The sequence below is a fragment of the Struthio camelus genome, chromosome Z (genome assembly GCF_040807025.1).
Source record: "Struthio camelus isolate bStrCam1 chromosome Z, bStrCam1.hap1, whole genome shotgun sequence".
Taxonomy (NCBI): Eukaryota; Metazoa; Chordata; class Aves; order Struthioniformes; family Struthionidae; genus Struthio; species Struthio camelus.
Genome location: NC_090982.1, coordinates 64,845,503 through 64,867,469, shown reverse-complemented (window position 1 = coordinate 64,867,469; position 21,967 = coordinate 64,845,503). Strand labels below are relative to the sequence as shown.

The window sequence follows — 21,967 nt, the reverse complement described above, 5'->3', positions numbered from 1 at the left end:
GCTGTCGCTGGGGACTTGTAGGAAGCGGTGCTTTCAAAGAATTTGGCAAAGCATCTCTATTTTCTTTTCCTGTGGTGTATTGGTTATCATCTTGAGCCTTGAAAGGGAGCTGTCAACTGCACAGAGAAAAAGTATGGAATAAGTGCTCCACGTCCTTAAAAGGGACTTTAGGTAAACATACATGGGCGCATAAATGGTATGACAGAGATTTTAAGGGTGGAAGAAAGGAGAACTGGAGATACATCACATCTGTACGTATGTACATGTGCTACTGCTCTTGCAGAGGATTTTCTTAGCTTAAGAAAGAAAATACAAATTCTCTTTGATCCAATTTTTAAAATTTTTTTGGGACTTTTAAATATATATTGAGTATGTTGTTATTTATCAATTTGCATATTGAAAAGAATTTCTTAATTATACAGTAGTTTATGGAAATGCATGACAGCTTTCTGGTTGATGTATTTGATGCTGGAGAAAAATTTTGATTTAGTAATGAAGGTTCACATTGTGTATACTCTCTAAAGGATTAAATCTTGTGATCCAAGATGAATATGAGAAAGCTGGATTAATGAGGTATCTAAAATTTCTTGAATATACTGAATGCATTGCTATGTTGCTTGTACTCTGTGCCAAAAGTAAATATTTAACTCCAAGTCGGGTGAGTAGTATACAGGTGACTTAAAGATATTTACTTCTGTTTCTTAAAAGAAGTGACAATGATATTGTCACTGTCTGATATCAAGAATATCAGAATTACAGCAACAAGGAATATACATGTAAAACTTATCAGATGAATTGGGAAAAATATACTTCATTCTGGTATTATAAGCAAACACTTATAGCAGTAAAAATATCTAGATGAAATACTTTGTTACTTTGAATATTAAAGTATGTATTGTTTAGAGTGTCTAGACTTGCATATGAATTATCATGCCTTATTAGTAGTTAATAACATAATTATGGATGTTGTTTGATTCTGTTAAAATGAATTAGCCTCCCTGGAATGTAATGTATGTTAATGATGATATTAAGATAGATTAGTTATCGGTGAATGAATGAAGACTTCTAAACAGGGCACCTTGAGTTCCTAGCACTCCAAAATGGGAGAATTGCTTTCTTTATTCCCTTAAGTAATTGCAAGTTTGATGTGATATGATTGTATAGGTTCTATGGGTGAACTAGATCTAGGAAAATAAATCATGAAAACCAAGTGGTGGATTTTCATGACCCTATTCAGACAGTTTGTGATGAAACTGGCATATATAGCTACACCGATAGAACACCTTAGTTAAAAAGAAGCCATCCTGTTATAACGCAGTGAAACGAACAAAGCCCCCTTATGGTTGTGTAAGGAACAATTCTTGCTGTGCCTAATGCAGAGCTACAGATGTCCTGTTTGGTCACCTAGTCTGTATGCACAAACGAGGAAGCTGTCTGGTGGTTCTTCGGGTGGATTACAGCTGCCCTTATCTTGGCAGGAGCGTGAATTTGGGTCTGTTGTCTACGCCTGGCTGCCAATTTTCAAGAAACTTTTCACTTTCAGACTTTCAGTCCTGTAGTCAATTTCAGTAGCACTTTACAGAGCACCAGAGCTTGCAGAAGCTGAAGGAACAAGAGGCAGACGGATAGTGTGATTCCATATGGCTTTCCCCCTTCTCCCCCCCCCCCCCGCCCCCCCCCCCCCCCGAAAACGCTAAAACATTGCTGGAAGTTGAAAGCATTGCATTAAGGAAAACTCTGAGCATATAACAGCAGGTGGTATTATCATAAGGTTTTTGACTTATGTGAAGCGGCTAGATGCTGATCTGTATAAAATGTTTTAAAGATCATCATCATCTTGTTTCACTTCAATGGTTATTTTCAATGTTAGAAAAGACTAAGATATGTACACCCAGGTTCTGGTATCATACATGACTTTGACTTTTATGCTTCTTGATAAAGATCCAATACCTATTATGACTTCTAGTGAAATCTCTGTTTCACAGCATTGTGGAATGACAGTATTGAAGGTTGGCTGTGAATATATGCACACGGGAGGGTTAAAAAATTGGACGATCTAGTGGTTTTACAGAATTTTTAGGTGAAACAAACAAAAATATTATTTTTGGATAGGCTGTCTTTTTCAGCTATGAAATTCAACATAAAACATGGTGGATGAATTCCTTTAGGAACTGAAACGGTTTTCAGAATGCTGTAGAACAGAAACGCGATCTCTGCCTTAGGAGTTCTTATTCCTATGCAGAATAGGAGCATTGTACTGGTTGTGGGGATTAAAAGTGGCTTGAGTTCTCTTATGACCATTCAGAAAAATAACCTTGGCTTTCTTTGTGGAAATGTAGTCATCTTCCTTTACAGTTTGTGCTTTAATCCATCCATAAAAGTAAGTTCAAAATGCTTCCATATACAGTTTTTGTGTGTCTGAATACTTTGATACCTATGGTGTGTCTTCAGGAGAAATAATCAAAACGGGATTTCCTCCTGGGAAACGGTCAAAGATGTAACCAGAATTTGATTCACATGTCATTCACAGTGGAGAGGAAGCTGGAGGTTCTTAGAGGGAATCAGCTCTGAGGTATCATTCCTAGAAGACTTCATATTCTCCTGGTTCCCAAGTCTCTGTGGTCACATGGAGGAAATATATTTCCTTTGTGATCACAAACATGTGAGACAAACTTTTTTTAAGGTGAGGTTTCTGTATGTTTATGTGTTTTTCAGTTTTGTTTTATACCCAATGTTTGTCTTTAGCTGTCAAGGTCCTGGAGAATGAAAAACTTTTTTTTTTTGTTTGGATGGCAAGTTTGATCTTGTGAATGCTACTGAACGCATTTCCTGGAACTACAATCTAAATCGTTAATTCCAACACCAAATACTCCTATAGAATAGAAAGTTTTAGTTTAATTTTATTTGGAGTGAGGGACACGAGCTATCCAGCTACTAGAGAGCTTGGATATCAGACATCTCTGCTACTTTTGTAAGAACCTTTGCGTTTGTGGTGAGACAAGAACAGTATTTTTAGTGGCCCATCATTGTTATGCATTATATTTAAGCTGTGTTAAGGATCTGCTACAAAACCAGGATGTTTGTGTTTCACTCTGAGATCAGGTTAAAAGCCTTTGACTAAGAAGACAAGCTCATTGAATTTGGAGGCTCTAGATAGACTTGGACTTGAGTCAGCCTTGGGATTTCAGTTCTAAAGCAAAAGGCTTTTGGCCATATGCCAGTACCATTCCTACTCCAACCAATGTTTCAGTTTTCCTTTTCTTACATTCTATAGCTAGCCTTGTAGAGTTTTTGCAACATTTTTAACATACTCATCAATTAACACTTTAGAATCTAAAATTTCAGTAAAAGGTATGATTACAAAGGAAACCCTTCAAAATATGAAACAAGAATAAACAAGGGAACCATGCTGTGTTGCTGAGAGATACAATAGTTGTTAGTTATGTCAGCTGCAATTGAGCCCTCTAGGAGAGTAATGCTAACACCCAGCAGTAGCTGCTCAACTGGTAGCTGCTGTTTGGCAAAAACAGACCAACAAAAGCATATGTACTGGTAATTGTTTGGATGTTTTGGTGGTGCAGTAAGATAGTTACTGCCTGGGAGTGGGTGGGATACCAAGCACAAGGAAAATTAATTTCTTTCCTCAAATTTGGTCTCTCTTGTCAATGCTGTGAGCTTTTTGGGAGGGGGCAGGATGGTGGGGAGAGATGTATGAGAGAAATGTGACTTATTCTTTCTGCAGTGCCATACCTCAGTTTAAAGGAAAAAAAAAAAAAATCTCCTCCATCTCCTTGTTATGTTAGTGTTCCCTTATTCGGAGTCATATGCTGCTGTAATTCCTCTGGCAAATTACCTATAGAAATTGCAAACTAGTTCTTAAAGTTTGAACTTGTGATTGATTAGAAAGATAAAACAGTAATTGTGGAGTGATTTGCAGTGATGGGAAGGAGATAATGCATGGAAAAGGCCTGGATGAAAATCTTTAACCCTGCTACATAGATGAGGCCTGGTTTGATGCATGAGAGGTTGTGTGTGCATACATTTATATACATACAGTGGGCAGGTTAACTTGCACCACTTCTATTTGCTCTCTTAACTCATGCAAAACCAGCATTTAGTTTTTTTTCAAAAGCAATATAACCTCAAAATCCAGCAGAATGTGCTCTTGTATGTTTTAGTTATTTCTCTCATCTCTGATATGCCTCAAGAAAGGTTGTATATGAATTAGCCAGTTTGAAACACTTGCATATCTTTTCCATTCCTCTACTTGTAAAACCAGGTATCTTGGTTATACTGTGCCCGTTTCTCTAGACTTCTGAAAATGTGGCACTTATTATAATTTTTCTACTAACACTTGAATAGCTTTATCAGTGGTTAAAAATACAATAGAAAGTTCTCTTTTACCAGTGCTAGGGAAAAGCAGTTTCTATTCTTGTGGATTGCAAGTTACCAAAATGTAAGGCAACTGTTGGATTGCTTGTTATCTATTCTGAGCTTTATTTCTTTCACATTTGAAAAGAAAATAATTTTAAAAATTCAGTGATGGTGAGTTGATGCTGTGGAGATATTTAGAGTATTGAATCTATCTCTATCAGGGCTATTTCCAGAGGGCAGTGTAGAAGTGAGTGGTTCCGTGGTGCATAATAAATATAGTTTATCATATACCGCCACCATGTCTAGTGCGGAAGTGGTAGCCACACATGGGATATGCGTATACATAAATTTAAATTAAATCTGCATTGTAAAACTTTAATTGCATATTCATATATATTTTCACATGCTCAGGTTTTATCTTTTAATTAGGTGATTCTAGTAATCACAGTAATTTCTAAATTGTCTCAGAATATAGAATATTGACTGACAGAACTAAATGAAGCAATATGATTAATGCAGAAAATAACAGTTGGAGGAAGAAATAAAATAAACTGCCTAACTTTCAAGACAATTATACAAGCTTATCTGTTCCACATTTCTTTTCAGCTAAAAATAAACATGTGCTTATAGGTATGTACCTAAATTAATACTGAAACATTCTTCACGTTTAGTCAGGTCAAAGGCTGCATTTATGGAGAAGAAAGCTTTCTCAAAAAGTTGTGGCTATTTGTTTATTGGTTCTCTTAAAATTTTGCTTTTCCTGACAAGAAAAAAAGGAAGTTTTCTTTTCTTTATATCCGCCCAATTTTGCGGTAAAGGTACAAAGTGTGCCTTTTTTTTAATATGATTGTGAAGAAGTCTGTGAAGCAATTTGCTGTATTTCATATGTGTACCAGGATAGTGTTGTTAAAATGTTCCACAGAAGGTGTATATACAATTTATACTTGATTTTTTCCCTCTAGAACACAACTTTTGCAATACTACAATATCATTTGTCTATCATGTTTTTCATAATTAATATGATGATGATGATAATTAGCTGAAAAGCAGTGGAAACCTCCAGATACAAATAGCAGGCTTTATGCTCTATCAAAAACATAGATGCACCTTTAGTAACATCTAAAAAGTTTCATAGACTGAGAGAAAATTGAGTTAATGCTAGCCATGTATTAATTGCAAATCTGTGCCTTTATCTTCTGATGTGCACTATAAACTGCAACATAAGCTTAAGAAAATGCCATTTTTTAGAATTGACAGCAAATACATTGTCAATGAAAAGTAGGTTGTACTTTTCTACCTGGGATTAATTTCATCTTCCACTGGAAGGCAGTCTTCTCTTTGTTTCATTCTCATGCCTTCCAGAATTATTTAGGTAGCTGTAACAATAATCTTTAGTTTCTCACAGAATGAGTACTTGTACTGTATTTGTCTTCAGTTGAAAAGTTATTTCATGCAGGAGACCTCTTTGTTCTGTGTGCTTATAATTCTTTCTGTAAGTTACGCATATCCACAAGTGGATGCTTTTGTAATACTTGAGGTGGTTTGTTAGGCTGTGGACCTTTTGCATCTGTGCCTATCAGTGGTATGTTATTTGGTGGTATGACTTTGTGGTGGTGGTGTTGTCTGAGTAATGAGCTTGCAGAATTTTTCCTGTTTTACAGACCTCTCAGCTAGATGAGAGACAGTGCTCTTAAATGATATAGCTACATTACTGAGTTATGTGTAGTTAGATATGCTGAAATGATTGCCAGAACAATAGCAATTACGCTTCAGTATCCTTTGCTTAGTATGCTAGGAGGTAGTCATATGGAATACTTTTCTGTACTTGAGAGTTTTATTTAGAACTTGTGTAAACACATATTTAGAATTTGGTAAATATATACAAACAGCCTTGCAGCTGAAACCTGTGGTGGGCCACATGGGACAAATGGTAGGGTTTTGCCGCTAACCAACCCTTGAAATTCCATAAGCTTTAACTATTGCCTCAAAGTCATTTGTGCCATCCCCATTTGAAATGTTATAATGATATTTAAGTTGCGATTCCGTTGCCTGTCCCTTTTCTTTGGAAACAAAGAAATGGAGAAAAGATGGAATGTGAGGGCACATAGATATGAATGATTAGGTGAAAGTTTGAAAGTGTAAACAAAGAAGAAAGACAAGATGACTTTTTTTTTTTAAGTGGAACTAGGAAAAGAAAATGGTATTGGAATTCAGAGGAGATACCTGAGTCGTCTTAAAATAAACCCTATTTCCCTTTGTTTCACAGAGGAGATGAGATGTAGTTATGTCAGAGATTCTCCAAAATGAAAAGTTTTTCTTTAGGTTCAAGATGCTGTTTAAAGAGATGCTATACTTCAAAAGGGAATTAATTCACAACAGTTGAGTGAGTTGAATTGAAGCCTTTGTTACAGAGAAGGTCAGACTTGACGGTCACAGCTCTCCCTTCTGACCTATGAATCTATAAATCTATCAATGTTCTTGATTGCCTTGTCTCTCCCTTTTTGAGCTGGAGTTTGGTCAGTATGAGCTTCTCCTTTGTTTCTGAACTGAAGTAGGGCTGTGATCCTGTAACTGAAATTGGCAATGGGAAAGTCTAAGCCATTGACCTGATACTATGGGTGCCTTTTGAGTTGGAGGCATAGAGAGACAGGGGAGGGAGAACTTTTTAAGTGATATCACTGTGTAACTTCTTGTGCAACTCTGGTAAAAACTGACTTTTTTTTTCCCCCTTACAATTTAGTTGTCTTAAATGCTGAAATTCTCAGTTCTTATTTTAAAACTGTAGAACAATAACGTCAGTACGTTCTGAGTCATATGAAGAAACATAGATCGGGGGAAATACAGCAGCTTTTTCTTTCTCTGCTCTGTAGATAAGCTGTTATTGCTTAGCCTTATCCTTTCAGCAACCCTTCATTTTTGTTACAAATGTTTTTGCCCCTAGCAGGTTTTACTACTATGAAATGTACTTGGAAAACTCTTCAAAATGAAGCAATCTGACAGAAAATCAATATTTTTTCATACTAGCTTTGAGGGTGTGATTGTCATAATCCTCACCTTAGACTGTTAATGGGTGAATACTAACCTTGAATTTTATCTCTATTTCTATCCTTTAGTAAGAAATGTACTTTTTCTCTTCATTCCTGCTTGCTGCTCTCTAGAAGTGGTTTGAGGTGCGTTCTCTTTATATGGAGTTGGCGATCTGCAGGTATACCTGTGTTTTATAAGTAAGGCATGGAGATTTCAAGAGTTGTCTTCTGTGGTGGGCTGTGGTGTCATTCATAGAATCAGACTTCTGAAACGGAAAAGTTTCTTAAAATTAACTGATTAGCATGTTAACTCTAGATGGAGTAACCCTCTTTTGTTTAGGTAACATGTTTAATTACCCAAAGAAATGGAATTGCTGCCATTTGCTACATGTTTGTGATAGGAATATTGAAGTTGTGTTTGTGTTTGACTTCAGTTTATAGTTTCTGACAGTCTCATGTTTTAGTTTTGATTTATTTAGTTTTGCAGAGGAGGGCATGCTTTCCCTTTTGAATCGTAGTCTGAAGACTTCCTAGTTTTAAATAATATCAGATTAAGATGCCTAACTGGAAAATATATAGGTATATTTACTAGGATGTTTCTCTCGGTGTTTTAGTATTTGACAAGACTTCCCCTTGTAAATCTAGAGATGTATGCAGCGATTGCTTTTGAACATAAAATGCAATCAATTTTACTCAGGGACAGAGTTCTTAAATCTCAAAGATATTTGTAATGACATCGCATAATCAATTGCTACCAAGGCTAATAGTGTGATGACAGCTTTTTTTTTGGGGGGGGGGGAGGGGAGGAGGGAAATCAATGATTTGTTTAACCAGCAGCTTAGCTGATAAGAAAAGTCAAATACCTTCCTCCTCCTTAGAATTTGTGCTCCCAAACATGATCTTTTTGGGTTCGGCTTGTGGTTTCCGACGGAGGCGAGCTGTCCCCCTGGCCGTGAGCGACCCGGCGCCACGGGGCCGTGTCTCCCTTTGCCCGCGAGACGCCCCTCTGCCCTCCGCCGCTTCACGGCGGAAATCCAGGAGGGGGAATTTCTTACGAGGCGCCGTTATGTTGTACGTCGTGACCGTCGCGTTTTGCAAGTAAATGAAAACTTACTATTCGTCTGTTGGCTGCCTTGAACTGAAATAAAACGAGACGGAGCAAGGGAAGCGAGCCGAAGCAGACTGTGACATTGCCCCTGATGGCAGTGAGCCCTCTTTTCCGATGCCGTTATCCGCGTGCGGGTAGCTAACGCTTTTCCTAACGGCTGCCTGCGCGCCCGTCTTGCCGTGCCGCGCTCGGCGCGGTGACGGGCGGCTCCGGAGCCGCGTCCGCGGGCGGCGGGGGCACTGCGGAGCTCCGGAGCGCCTCGGCCCGCCGCTGGCCCCGCGGCTGCGGCCGGGCCGCGGCCCCTCGACCGCGGGAGGCCCCGGGGCGGGGCGGCGGCGGCGGGGCGGGCGCGGCCCCGGGCCCCCCCGCGCGGGGCTGCCCCGTCGGCGGGCGCCGAAGTTGCTGGGGTGCACAACTCGGCCGGTCACCTGACTTCCCGCCGCCAATCAGATAAGCCGTGATGTCAGCGTTCGGCAGCTGCGGGGATGCGGAGCGGCGCGCGGGGTCCGGGCAGTCCGGCATGGGCAGGCGCCGCGCGGCGTGAGGGCGGCGGAGCGGCGCCATGGACGAGCCGGGCATCCTGCGGAGGCGGGGGCTTCAGGTAGGGCCGGGCGGGCAGCGCCCCGCGGGAGCGGCCCCCGCCTCCCTTCAGTTTCGAAGTTCCCCTTACCTGCCGTTGGGCGCCGAGGCGTGTGCCGGCGGGGCCGTCCCGCTGGCCCGGCGCGCGGCGCGGCCACCTGTGGGAGGCAGAGCGGGCGGGGCGCGCGGGGCTGCGGTTCGGACGGGAACGGCCGTTGGCCCCAACGGCGGCGGCGGGCGGGTGCCGGGGCGGCGGGGGCGGCAGGCGCTCGGGTAGTTCTCCTCGGCGTTAGCTAGCGCGGTTCGCGTTTCTCAAGTTCGGCCCTTCCGGCAGAACTGGCAAAGCGCGCACGCACAGCCACAAAAGTGGATAACCGGTAATGAGATGCGCCTTTTTTCCCCCCGTGTCGATAAGGCTTGACTGTAATCACATCTTCTAAATACGGAGGAATACGGGCCGTTATGTAGGGGAGAAAGTTTTGTTTGTTTACCAGTTTCTGATGATTTGTGGCATACTTTGTGAAAGGGCACAACGAGGGCTTTATCATTTTCAGTCATCTTTTGACCGACTCTTGCATTGGCGTTCATAAACTCGAGCAAAGACATCTTCTAAATGGAGTGTGGGTTACGACAAAACGTTGGTATCAAACGTTATTTTAACTCGAGACTCTCTAGCGGTGTGCCTTGGGTAAATATTAGCCTGTTTTGGTCCTTCTGGATAATATATTAAATGCTAAAGTATTAATTTATGAAAAAACATGGTATTAATAAAGAGCATGTGACAGTAATTAGGCATAGGATCTGAGGCTCTTTTTTTTTTTCTCTTCTATTTCACCAAAATGGAGCACCACCTCAAACTACCTCATTCTCACCCATTGTTTAGAAAGCCCCTTTGCTCAAGTCACTCTCAGCGATGAATGTACTTCCTTTCTTTTGTTTTCCTTTACATCCGCGGTGTTTCAATGGGAGGAGGGAGAAGAGAGAAAAGGAAAGCCTCCTTATAGTTGAGATTATTATTCTTTTGTGAAGTAGTGTAAAACTGTTTATAATATCTGGAATGTACTAAACTTGCAAAGTTACAGACTTTTCAGAAAGATACCTTTTCAGATATGTTTTCAACTTAGTGTGTCACTCACAAATGTGACAGAATTTGTATTAGACAGATAACTCCAAATAAAATCTGTAGTGAATGTTGTTGCACAGCACTGAGAAGTCTGTTGAAACTCCTCTGGGGCCTCTTAGTGTGTTAAGAATCCATTAGCTTTTCTTTAACTTTTTGCATGATAGCTGTTGTCTGTGGAGAGCAAGTAACTTTTTCATAAAAACAAATTTAGAGATTTTCTGTAGTCTTTTAAATACTAAATCTTTCATTTATATTACTTGGTTGTAGAGTAGGGAAGGAGAATCTCTATTGCAGGTTGGGACTGCCAATAACAGCTTTTAAAAGCAGATTTAGAAGTTTCAGGAGGTAGATCTTCACAGCAAAACCGGATTTCCACCTCCTTAGCTTGCTGTAATCGAGAGTAGTGTAAACCGGATTTCTGCCTTTTGACAAGAAGTGAACAGCAGTCTGCTGATTAGGGGATAGTTTAAACCTTCATGTGAAGGCTATTGTTGTGCCCTGCAAACCTTGTTTTCAAGGTGATTTTTTGGTAACTTTTATCTTCTGTAACTTTTACAAAGTCATCTTGACTACCAAAGATATGTCTCAGAATTCTTGCTCGATCCTGCTTATGCTCAGCTGAGCACTTGAGAGTATTAAGAGCTGTATCATGAATAATCCCATGATCAGAGAGAGGAATTCACACATGCAGTGCATACAGTAACAAATCGTTTTTAAAGATGCGGGAGATGTGCGTGACGTGTTTGCGATTAGAATCTGGTCCTTGAGTGGGGAGAAATTAGCCGACAGCCAAATGTGTTCAAGTGGATGGGCTGTGATGTAGGGAGGATGGAAGAAGAGAGCTCCTATTTACACTCAAGTTGAATTCTTTAGCCTTTTAATTGAACTTACTTTATTGTTCTCTCATCCTTCTTCCCTTCTCCCATCCCTCTGTCACCTTCATCTGTTGCTCATGCAGCTAGCTGAGAGACTAATATGATGAATTTGCAAGGTGGAGAACAGATCTTGGATGTGACGTGGAACGTAGGACTGTCTTGATTGTTAGTAAATACTGATCAGAATTGTCCCTGAATTGTCTCCTTGGCTGACGTTTGTCTGCCTTTATAGTACAACCTTGCCCCAAAACAATGAATTGGTATTTGATATAGCAGTAGTATATGTGCTTACCATTTAAAAAAAAAAACCCTGCCATTCTGTTCATCTGTGGAACTAACCCATATATCTTTTGTACGTTACTGATGCCCTCCTTTTAAAAGCCATTGAGAATATTCAGAGAATATTCAGAAAGGGATTTTAAAAAAACATTCTGGGTTAAGACTATTCTGAAATACCTGTGATCTCCAGTGAAAGGTCAGCTAACTTTACTCTTCGTAAGTCTATGTCAATTCCTTGGGTTAGAAATAGAAATACTAACAGCAGCAAAATCTGCTTAGAAGATATGTGCTTGCTTAGGTGAAGATGCATTTAAAATGTTAGTTTTCAGAATTTTTTTTTAAAATGTGTCAGTCATATAGTGGAAACAGTATATGCTTAAATTAAAAGCCTAATTTGTGCAACTGTGTGTGGTTTTTGTTCTTCTTTTCCTCCTGTTTGGACACTGTTTGCTCTAAAGCTTGATTTACAGGACACCAAAACTATTTCCTTTTGGATGGGAACCTGATGTAGTTGTATTTGATCCCATCCACCATCATGCTGTGTTTAAAAACAAGCAAACAAACAAAAAAAACAGGAAGCAGCTTGAACTGAATCTCAAAATATAAGCCTTAACTAAATATGTAGGCTTTGGTAAATCTTGTTTGGGCTTTATATATGGAAACTTTCCTGGTGCTCAGGCTTCTTGCATAGAGACTGAGCCCTTCGTTTGTTGCATCCTGAATACAAGCACCTATTTCATTGTTCTGCGACTTCTTCCTTTATGTCCAGTTACTTGTGTTAGTTCTATTAACAGAGAAATAAAAGCTTCAGAACACACGTTTCTTTCAGGTCTGTGGTATATGTTCCTTGTTATTGAACAGATTCAATGAAACAACTTCTGAAGCTTTAAATAAAAATAACCCTTTTTATTTGTACGAAACATCAGGAGAAGCGTGGATTGAAATAGATCTCTTGAAAGTAAGTAACGCAAACCAAAACAATTAACTGCTGCTTGCATGTTCTTCAACACAGATCTTGATTGCTTCCTGCTAAGAACTTATGCTTCATCTTCCTTCCATGAATTTGTTTAGTAGGTATTGATCTCAAGTGGTGTGTTTTATATTGCCTTAAACAAAACCCCCAAACCTATGTGATGGTGGGTAAGGATAACAGAGTCCTTTCACTCACTGAGGAGGACGTGGGTATTTGAGAGAACTCTTCACGTTGGCATATGCAACCAGCTTCAGTCTTACTTCCAGAGCTGATGAAACTTTATTTTTATTGAATAGATGTGCTAGATGTTTTGGGCTTTTGGGCCTTCCCTTTTCCTTCTGCTAATTTCAGTTCTGCCTCTACATTGCAGGTAAAGGATGTCTGGTAAATTTTGTGGTATTTACATGAGCTTTTTTTATTAAACTGCTGGAGAAATGGACCAACAACAGACCTCTCAAATTTCTTGTGTCTCAGTACAATTTTTTTTTTTAAGTAAACGGTAGAAACTTCTTCACAAGTCTATAAAGCTTCTTTAAAATCAGGGTGACTGCACTGCATTAAGTTTGCATGGTTATGGTCCCAGGCAACATGGAAAATTTTCAGTTGAAAATCTTCTAGTGCTGTACTCCTCACACTGATTTGGGGGATGAGATGGAAAAAAATCATCATTCTTAATTTCAGAGTCATTGTGGTAGAAATGAGAACAGGCACTGTAAATGAAAATGTGGTACAAAGGAAAGTGTGGTATAAATATAGTGTTGCTATTTTGGTGGAACTGATGGGTTAGTTTATACAAATTTCGTGTATATCTAGAGAAGATGGTAAGCATCACAGTAATTACAAAGCCTTGACTTCCCTCCACCTCCAATACAGAAACTTAATTGACTTTTGTAGGCAAACTTTTTGAAGTTTTGTATATAACATGTCTAGATCTTTGCAAAAACATAAAACAGACTTTTCCAAGGCCTTGCTTATTTCTGAGGGCACATTTTTAGAAGTAGTCAGACAGAAAAGAAATAATTTCCCAGGAAAAATGACCTCATTTGTAGCTCCTAAACAGACATAATTTCTTTGGGATAGGAGGCTTCATGAAAACGCTTCTTTCTAAAATGCTGGAAATCGACATGTGTGTGAAGTAGAAAGCTCAGCTGGGAAATACTGGGAAATACTGTATATGAGAGGAAAGGAGATAACAGGGAGACTATAACTGTCTTTCTCTTCTGTGGATGCAGTTGATGATTGGGAAAGTGTTTTTGGGGTGGTCTGTGGAGGGGGAAAAACAATAGAAGCTAGAAAACATTAACTAGACATGGCCTGTGTTACAGACTAAAAGTGGTCAGTTTCATAGCTGAGGTTCTGGAAGAGTTCTTAATCTTCTTCTTTAGTTTGAATGCTGTTCTTCATCCTATTAGGCAAAGAGGCTTGATCCGTTTTCTCTGCAGGTGTTTCTATGCTAATAGCAATGGATGTACAGAATGGGAGACAAGTAACATAGTTGTGAATCTGGTCTGGTTTCTGTTTCTGCCTCTTGGTATGTGTATGAAAGAAAAATGGTTTGTCGAGGGGGTGGGACCTGGAGCAGATGCAGAAAAAGATTAAAAAAAAAAATCCTTCTAAGCTGCAATTTTCAGTAGATTCGAATTAATTTGTCAAGAAGACGGTGTAGGTCTTCCTGCGCACACTAGGGTGCGTTGTGCGGGTACAGCTACATGGCTGCACACTTAATTCATCCTCTACTTAGCAGTTGTATAAATTCCTGTCTATACATTGTTTCTTCAGGGGTTGCATCTGCAAAGAGGTCTTCAGTGTTACTTGAATTGTGCCATTTTGCTCTTTCATTTTTGAGAGGTATTTGTATGAGCAGCATTGGTCATAAATTTAAAATGTTGAAAAACCTAATTTTATATATTCTTGATACATTTTTTTCTGAAAGAATGATCTATATTTTTAAGTCTTTCTGGGCACTGTTATAGATGGCATGACATCTAAATTTTTTTTTGGATGTGAAGGTTAGAATAGATGTTTTGTATGCTTAAATACTAGTGATAGCTTCCTTTAGAAAGCAGAGATGGATAGACCAACTGTCTGAGGGATGAAACACTGATGTAAAGAATGTTTTTCGTTTCCTCATTAGCTGTCACTTCTGCACTCTCGAGTGTATAATCTCTTGATCAGTTAATTCACCTCTTTTTTCCAGGCATTCATGCTTTGTTATATGTTTGTCAGGTCCTTTAAAAGGCTTTGTGTCAAACATATATTTTGCTATTATTGGAACTGTGAAAGCTTTTCTGAGAGGGTTAACCTTTTCTTCTGTCTTTGCTTCTCTTAGTGTTGTGGTCACTTTATTGCAGGGTTTAAAATAAGAAAAGGAAAAAAGCCCCTTGCTTCGTTTGCTGCTAAAATGTTTGGCATGGGGCCAGACTTGCTGTCTGTAGCCCATATCGTACTTCTCACTAATGTCTTTTGATAATTGCACTAACATTTCTTGATAATGCCTTCAATATGTCAGAAAACTGACTGACTGTTTTGTGTTAATTTGGAAGGCAAAGCATAAACTTAATGTTCCTTCATGTCAAATCCTTTGATGAGCTTGGAAGTGGGATAAGTAATAATTTGAACTGAGCTCGATTATGTTCTAAGAGCTGTAAAAGAAACCAGTATTTGAGTCCTCTGTGTGCTAGTTAGCTCCTGTATCTTGTCAATGGACTTACTCAAAGAATCTGTAGTATTTTGTCTGTGTCTGCTCATTTAGTAGTAATAGGAGTAGTATCAGCTTGAAGGATAGTAACAAGTTTTTTTAATTCCACGTGTAGGTCTTGGTTTGACAAATAGTTTTGTTAGCACTGGTTTTAACTCACTTTGTGCCACATCTAATAACTAAATAACTCACTTTTGTCACTTCTAATGATACTAGTAATTTTTCATATTGTCTTTTTAAATTTCTTTGCAAGATGCTTCATTCAAGTTTTTTGCATTTTTCTTTGAAGTTTGTCTATGATGCTGCTTTGTCTGTCATATTTGACCTACTGATTTGTGATTTATTTTCTCTTGTTGGTACAGTTAGCTTTTAAAACCTTAAATTTTTCATTTCTGTAGTTAGAGGTTTTATCAAAATTGCCTACAGACTTTGACATGCTATTAATTCTGTTTTCTGTTACACTGAAGCAATAAACTTTTTTGCTTACAGCAGTTACAGCCAATTATCCATCTGGATGTTAAAACTACATTTAAAAAACCTAAATGATTATTAGGACCACAAAATAAAACGCTCAAAATGGCAATTTCATAATCCCTTTTAATTTTGTTTTCTCAGCTTTACTTTGTCCACTTTTATATATGGCACTAACTTCTCCTACAGTCCTAACACTACCCTTTTTAGGGTTCTTGCTTCATCTGAAGTAAAATGGAAAAACAATTTTTCCCATCAACAGCTTGCTCACTCTTTAAGCTTAGAGTATTGTTCCTAGCTTCTTATCTTGTGGATTCCATCCCTCCCTCCCCCCACCACCTTCATTCAAGTCAAGCCTTGTGGTGGTCAAAAGACTGTGCTGTAGTACAGTAGCTGAAATCACCCTTGATTTTAGTTCTTAAGTTCAGCATTCCATGGTGGCATGGAGCCACTGGGATTAGTGCTGGAAAGAGTAGTTGTGCTCAGTGTCTATGATCTTGAAGAAAAGTATGCTCAGAATCTGCAGAGACTTTGGGTGCTAAACTGTTTACAGAGCACGTTTCTACAGAGCACGTTACGATTGGAATCCTTTTTGAATTTTCTTAACTTGTTGTGTATATATGGTGGACTTAGTTTCATAGGGTTATTAAGTAACTCATCTATGACACCTGGATGTCATCCGTAACCAAATTTCAGGACACTATGTCAAAACAAGGGAACAATTGCATTGGAAACTACTGAAAAATTTTTAAGCTTTACTCTCAAATGGTAGGACCGGTGTAGTTGTATACCAAAAAAGTCATCTCTGTGCAGGCACTGAAAAAGAAAAATTTCAAGTGATCAAATTTCGGCAAATGCTTATGTAACCAAAACCATGTCCTTACAGAAACTAATGGGGAGCCTTAGTTAAAAGACAGGACTGGTCGCATTATTGGTTTCTGATATCTAATATCTAGATATTGTCCTGGATTTCATTTTCAGCTCTCTGGAACATGATGACTTTCTAGACTACCTAATTTATACAATGGACTTAAGTGTATTAATACATTACTTGAAGGTAGATGTTATGCTACAATTTTCTGATAATATTTTAGGCCTAAAAAACTAGACCTTCAAGCGTGTGTGTGTTTTCATGTGTTTGGATATTCCTGAGGTGCTCTACAGATAAATGGTGCTATATCAAATACAAAAACATTTCTGAAGGTGCTTGTTAACTAAGGCACGTTCTCTTCCTGTCCCACAATGTAACTTTTTTCCCCTTGTGTGGAAGACGGGAGAAGAGAGAGGTGTAAGGATAGAGGAGACATGGTAAGATAGCATATGAGGTCTATGTTTGCATTAACATGTTTTGACCTCTTTTGATGTGGAAGGTTAAAATTCTTTTTTTTGTCTTAAATTATGCCAAGGGGAGAAGGATAGCATTTCAGCTGTTCTAAAAAGCTATACATACGTTAAAAGCTGTACGTACATTAGGGAATTTAGCAGTCAGAACTTGCGTGCAGAACCTGTAAATAATCCTGATCCTTTTATGTTTTTTGAGCACAGCATTCACAAGCATAGCTGGAAAATTTAGATTGTGAGTGGAAAAATGCTTTTAGGAATCTGGTGCCCCTTGTGAACAGTTTGCTACTTCTAAATTGCTTCCATTTTTTCAAGATTTTAGTAAATGTAGAGAAGTACAAGAAATGAAGGAATAACATAAATGAAAACTTAAGAAGAGCAAACCTGTTTGTACCTGTTGTAAAAATTATGGTACTATGATTCTTTCTTGGTTCACATTTTGCTTCCTTTCCCGGTTCCTCAAGACATAATAATGTGTTTGTGTTTAAGCGTTAAAGTTTATAGTAGTTTATTTGGTGTGAGCTCAGTAGTGACCAAGTTACTAGACTATATGTATATCTCTGACTATCTGACAATGATAAATAGCAGACTTGACGTGCAGGTGTGAAACTGCGTAGCACTTTTTTATTTTATTTTATGACTTTGCCTTGAATGATTGCTCTTGTCTGTAAGCTACAGTTCAGAATTGTTCTCAGGGCAAAATGGTCAAAATCTACAGTTTTCTTGGGTTGGTTGGCCAGCAAGCTGTGTGATGTCAGAGAGGAGAAGATCCAGGTCAAAGTGTATACACATTCATCACAAAGTAGGAGTTGTTACTGCATTTGCTGACTTTGCTTTGTAGCAGTGATAAGAGCCTTAACTAGAACAAGGCTGCGCATATGAAGTCCTTGCAGCCGTCTGGATGTATTTCTCCCTAATCTTCTAGAGATGGCAATCGCTTCCTTAGTTGGAGAAACTAATGTGCCCTTTATCCTTGTGGGTCGTCTTGACAGTCTGTGGACTTGGGTGTGTTGTTGCCTGTTTAAACTTACTTTCTCAAACAGTGCTGGGTTCACTTTCTTGTCTTTGCTCTTGGGACCCTTCAAAGATCTGTCAGCATAGATTTCTTTTGCAAGTCTTCTAGTTTTATTTGTTTTATGCTGAGATGCTGTCTGCTCTACTGGTATTGCTGACTTCATTGTTCTGCTGTTTGGTTTTTGGGTTCTTTTGCTCACAGCAAAACCTTTTTATTGTTGAGATTCCAGCTGAGAACTTGCTTATTCTTCAACATCTATGACAAGATTGTGGAAAAACTATTCTTAGTATCTCTTTTTTAAAAGCATTTTGGGTTTTTAAAATCGAATATATGGCAAAACAATTACTTATTTTGTATGTACATTTTATTTTTTTTTCTTCTTCACTTCCCATGTATTTGTGTTTAGGATTGCCTTTTTTAATGGCTTCTGTAGCACCTTATGCACATTGTTTAGTTGAAACAGTGTGAATGCAACATTCTGGTTAGTTTTTAGAACTGAGGCAAAAGCCATAGTAGAACGTGCTTTTACATTGCCTGTTTCCCCCTAAAGACACTATAAATTGTATTGTACGGTATTGTTTCTCTGTGACGTGGAGTCTATTCGACAGATCAATGTTAAGCTCTTCTGGTACTGAACTCAGTAAAGCAGGTTAGGCTTATAGATATATGAAGCGCGTGTTCTTGTCTTCAGGCTCTGATGAGATGCAGGGAGAAAACTCAGGCATCAGTTTAAAAATTGATGCATTTCTTCCAAGGGACTACTCTAGAAGAAGATTAATTTAAAGTACCTATTTTTCATGTGTTCTCTCTCTAGCATCACCTAGGAAATGCAGTAATTGATGAGAATCCTGTCAGGTATTCATCCTTGCCTTTTTCTCCTTCAGGATGCTGCAACGTTCTATGTTCAAACAGCAACTATAGTGATTATCTGTGTTCAACAGGATGTAGCCAGGGAGAAGAGGGCAGCGCCGTAACTAGCCACACTAAAAGGAGAGTATCCAGCAGACATTTAATGGATAAGTCTGCCAAGTGATTTGGGTCAACCTGTTAGTTACACATTTTTGTTATGCAAAACTTAACATCTGTGGCCGTGATTCAGAAAGGGATACAGCGAGTTACCTCAGATGAATTTTTCCCTTGCTAATAATTTTTGTTGCTGGACAGGATACACTCCTGGCCCCTGATTTCTGTTCTCTTTGGGAGATAGCTTTCAAGGGTCACAGTTTTCTTACTGTTTAAAACTGAACCTACAAATGTAGAATGGCTTTTCTTGATTCGGTTCCTGGCCTTGGCTAGATGGATTGGCTAACATAGCATAACATGAGATTCTTTGTTAAATAATTGACAATCTGTTACTCTTTTTTTTTTTTTTTTTTTTTTTTTAAATTCAATGACTTGGTAGAAGTCTGTGCTATTTATTTTGCTTTGTTGTGCTGTGAGATAGCTCTTTAAAAAAGCTTTTCTGATCAGCCTGTGGAGCTTGGCACAGAGGCCTAGTTAAGTATTGCATTAAAGATCCAAATTTTAAGTCATTGGAGGTCAGCAAAAAAAGAAATAAAAACCTCATTTTACACTTGCCTGAATCTAAAGCTAGGAAAGGTGAACTATGTGTCAGAATTTGTAACTTGGTCCTGCCTCCACGCTTAGCTGTCTGTATTGCCTCCTGTCTAAAGATCTCAGTCTGTTTCACAAAAGAGTGTCATGTGAATTCATAGTATGCTGAAGTCATGGACACCAGGATGGGAAAAGATATACTAAATCGTCTCATATGTATATATTAAATGTATGCCTCTTGCATACATTTTTCTCTTACAGCTTATTGTCAGAACGTTCTGAAGTTCCAGACTTCTGAAGTGCTGCTACACAGTTGTCACGCTCAGCCTAAATTCATCTTTTCGGTTTTGTCATCAATCTGTTATATGCCTGCATGTCACCTTGAGTAATTTGGTTTTTCATACTGTTTATATCCTTCAGTGTTGGTGTGTTATCAGTGTCATTTCATTTAAGCAGACTACATATTTGCTATCTCTAGGTTTCTTTTTTATTTAAATAAATAGTATTGTGGTGGTTTTCTTTCTTCTAGCTTTGTGAAAATTTTCTGGACCAAGTCAAGTCCAAAATTGCATGTGATTTCCCTTCTTCACTGCACTTCCCAGCTGCCTGTTTCTGCATATGTAGAACTAAACTGTTTTAATGCCTTAAATTAAGATGTATGGGAAAAGGACTATTGTTTTTATAGGCAGTGGGAATCCTTTTTTATAATAGTGAAAAACTAATTACCAATCTGCAGCCATAACACTTAAAATTCAAAACTAATTAACCTTTTGTATCTGTCTAGATCCTTCTGCTTTACTCCTTCCTAGTGCCTTGTTATCATTGAAACAGGGCTAACATGCCATTATCTCCTCTGTAAATTGAGGCACAGAGAAATTAAGTGATGTATTGCTAAATTTCAAGACTGCTGGTGACCTCGGAAGCTCCTGGATGTCTCTTACCATGAATTACATAGCCTTAGAATATGCTATTTTGTTTCATAGCAGCTATAACATGATATGGAGATGTCAATTTTGTCTTCTGCTATAGTTCAAAAGCTTGGAAGAGCAAGGAGGAGGGTGGTTAGGATGAAATACCTGTAATACCTGGAATGATGACTAATCTAGTCACCAATATTTATCTCATAGAAGTAGTCGTGGAAGTGTTCAGAGATCTGTTCAGTAGGTAACTGATATTAGGAAGCTGTGTGTATGGAGAAATGTTACTGCTTGTGCACTATGTTGACTTTGAGTTGCTTCATGTATAATTAATAAAATTGTAACTGGATAATATTACATTGGTGAATTAGTCTTGCAATGATACTGCTTAAATTTTCAGTAATGTGGAGTGACAGGGTTGTATATCCATCTCAGTATTTACTGCTTCCTGTGCTACATCTTAAAGCTTTCAAGGTATCGGAGGTTGAACAGGTCCTTTGTATATGGCTGCAAAAGAGGAAAAAAAGCTAAGTGTTACTGCTGACTTAATGAAATTACTGGTAAATTCTGTAGAAATTGAAATATTAGGGTAAGTATGTAATAGAAGTTCTTATATGCTTAAAACAAATTTCAGTTTTACCGTTATACATATGATTGCAGATGTTACTTATCTGGTATTAAAATGCATCAGGACAGCTTTGTGTTACAGTTTAGTTTTTAATGGTACACTTCACAATTTTTCTGAAATTTAAAAAAAAATACAAACTTCATTAAACTTTTGTAAAGCTTTATTAAATACTGGTACAGTCACACCCTTAGGTGCATTCTAAAATATGGTGAAATTCTGAGAAATTTATTACTGAACAGCTGATCTTGCAACTGGTCTGTTTGTTCTCCTCAGAGAAGGTGATCTAGTATCACTTTACTTGGGTGTCTTGTACTGTTACTTGAGAGTATCAAGCCCCTGGGTGGGACTCATGCCTTTTGTATTTTGTGAAGCCTATCATAGTTGTTACTAGGCAGTAGCTAAATATATTGATAAAAGGGCTGTGTTTCATCTTGAAGCATACATTGTGTGTTTTTTGGAAAACTATGGATCATGGAGAAGGACTTGGGTCTGAAGTCTACACCCCTTGGACCTAAAGAGAGAGTAGACTAGCTGCGGACTCCTGCGTGTGAGATGTGGTTTCTCGTACATGTGGAAAATCTGTAAGAATAGGTAGCTTGTTTCGCATCTCTGCCTTACTATCCAATTCAGTGGGGTTATAAAAAGAGTATCGGTTGGATCTGGTCATTATTGTTCGCAGAGCTGGCAGTCCTGTTCAGGTTTTAGAGAGAGAGAGAGAGAGAGAGAGAGAGAGAGAGAGAGAGGAGGGGGAAAAAAAAAAAAAAGCTAGCTGTAGTGAACTAGTTCAGCTTGTGTTTCCTAGCCTCCTCTTACCATTTATCAGATGTGCCTCTAACACACTTATATGGTAGAGGGAAAGGTCTTGAGCCTCAGGTCTGTGCTTTCAAAATAAGGCTCCAGATGCCTTACGCACCATATTATGCCACACTGTGCTGACTGCAGTACAACACTGTGACCTGCCCTATCTCTGTAACGTTGCACTCCAAGCACAGTGGGTTAGGAAATT

At 38.6% G+C, this 21,967-nt stretch overlaps 1 protein-coding gene across 5 annotated transcripts in view; it reads left to right on the top strand.

The window, feature by feature from the left end:
- The window catches only part of LOC138064432 (microtubule-associated serine/threonine-protein kinase 4-like), a 300,511-nt gene that overhangs the window by 92,142 nt on the left and 186,402 nt on the right, over nucleotides 1-21,967 (top strand). Inside the window, exon 1 of one of the 5 annotated variants that reach the window (XM_068926985.1) lies at nucleotides 8,957-9,109. The exons of 3 other annotated variants lie outside the window; for them this stretch is intronic. In XM_068926985.1, coding sequence (XP_068783086.1) covers nucleotides 9,071-9,109 — 39 coding nt within the window. In that variant the 5' untranslated portion in view covers nucleotides 8,957-9,070. Of the gene's footprint in view, nucleotides 1-8,956; nucleotides 9,110-21,967 lie in introns of those variants that run through there. One more of the 5 variants, XM_068926984.1, reaches the window with a different exon arrangement.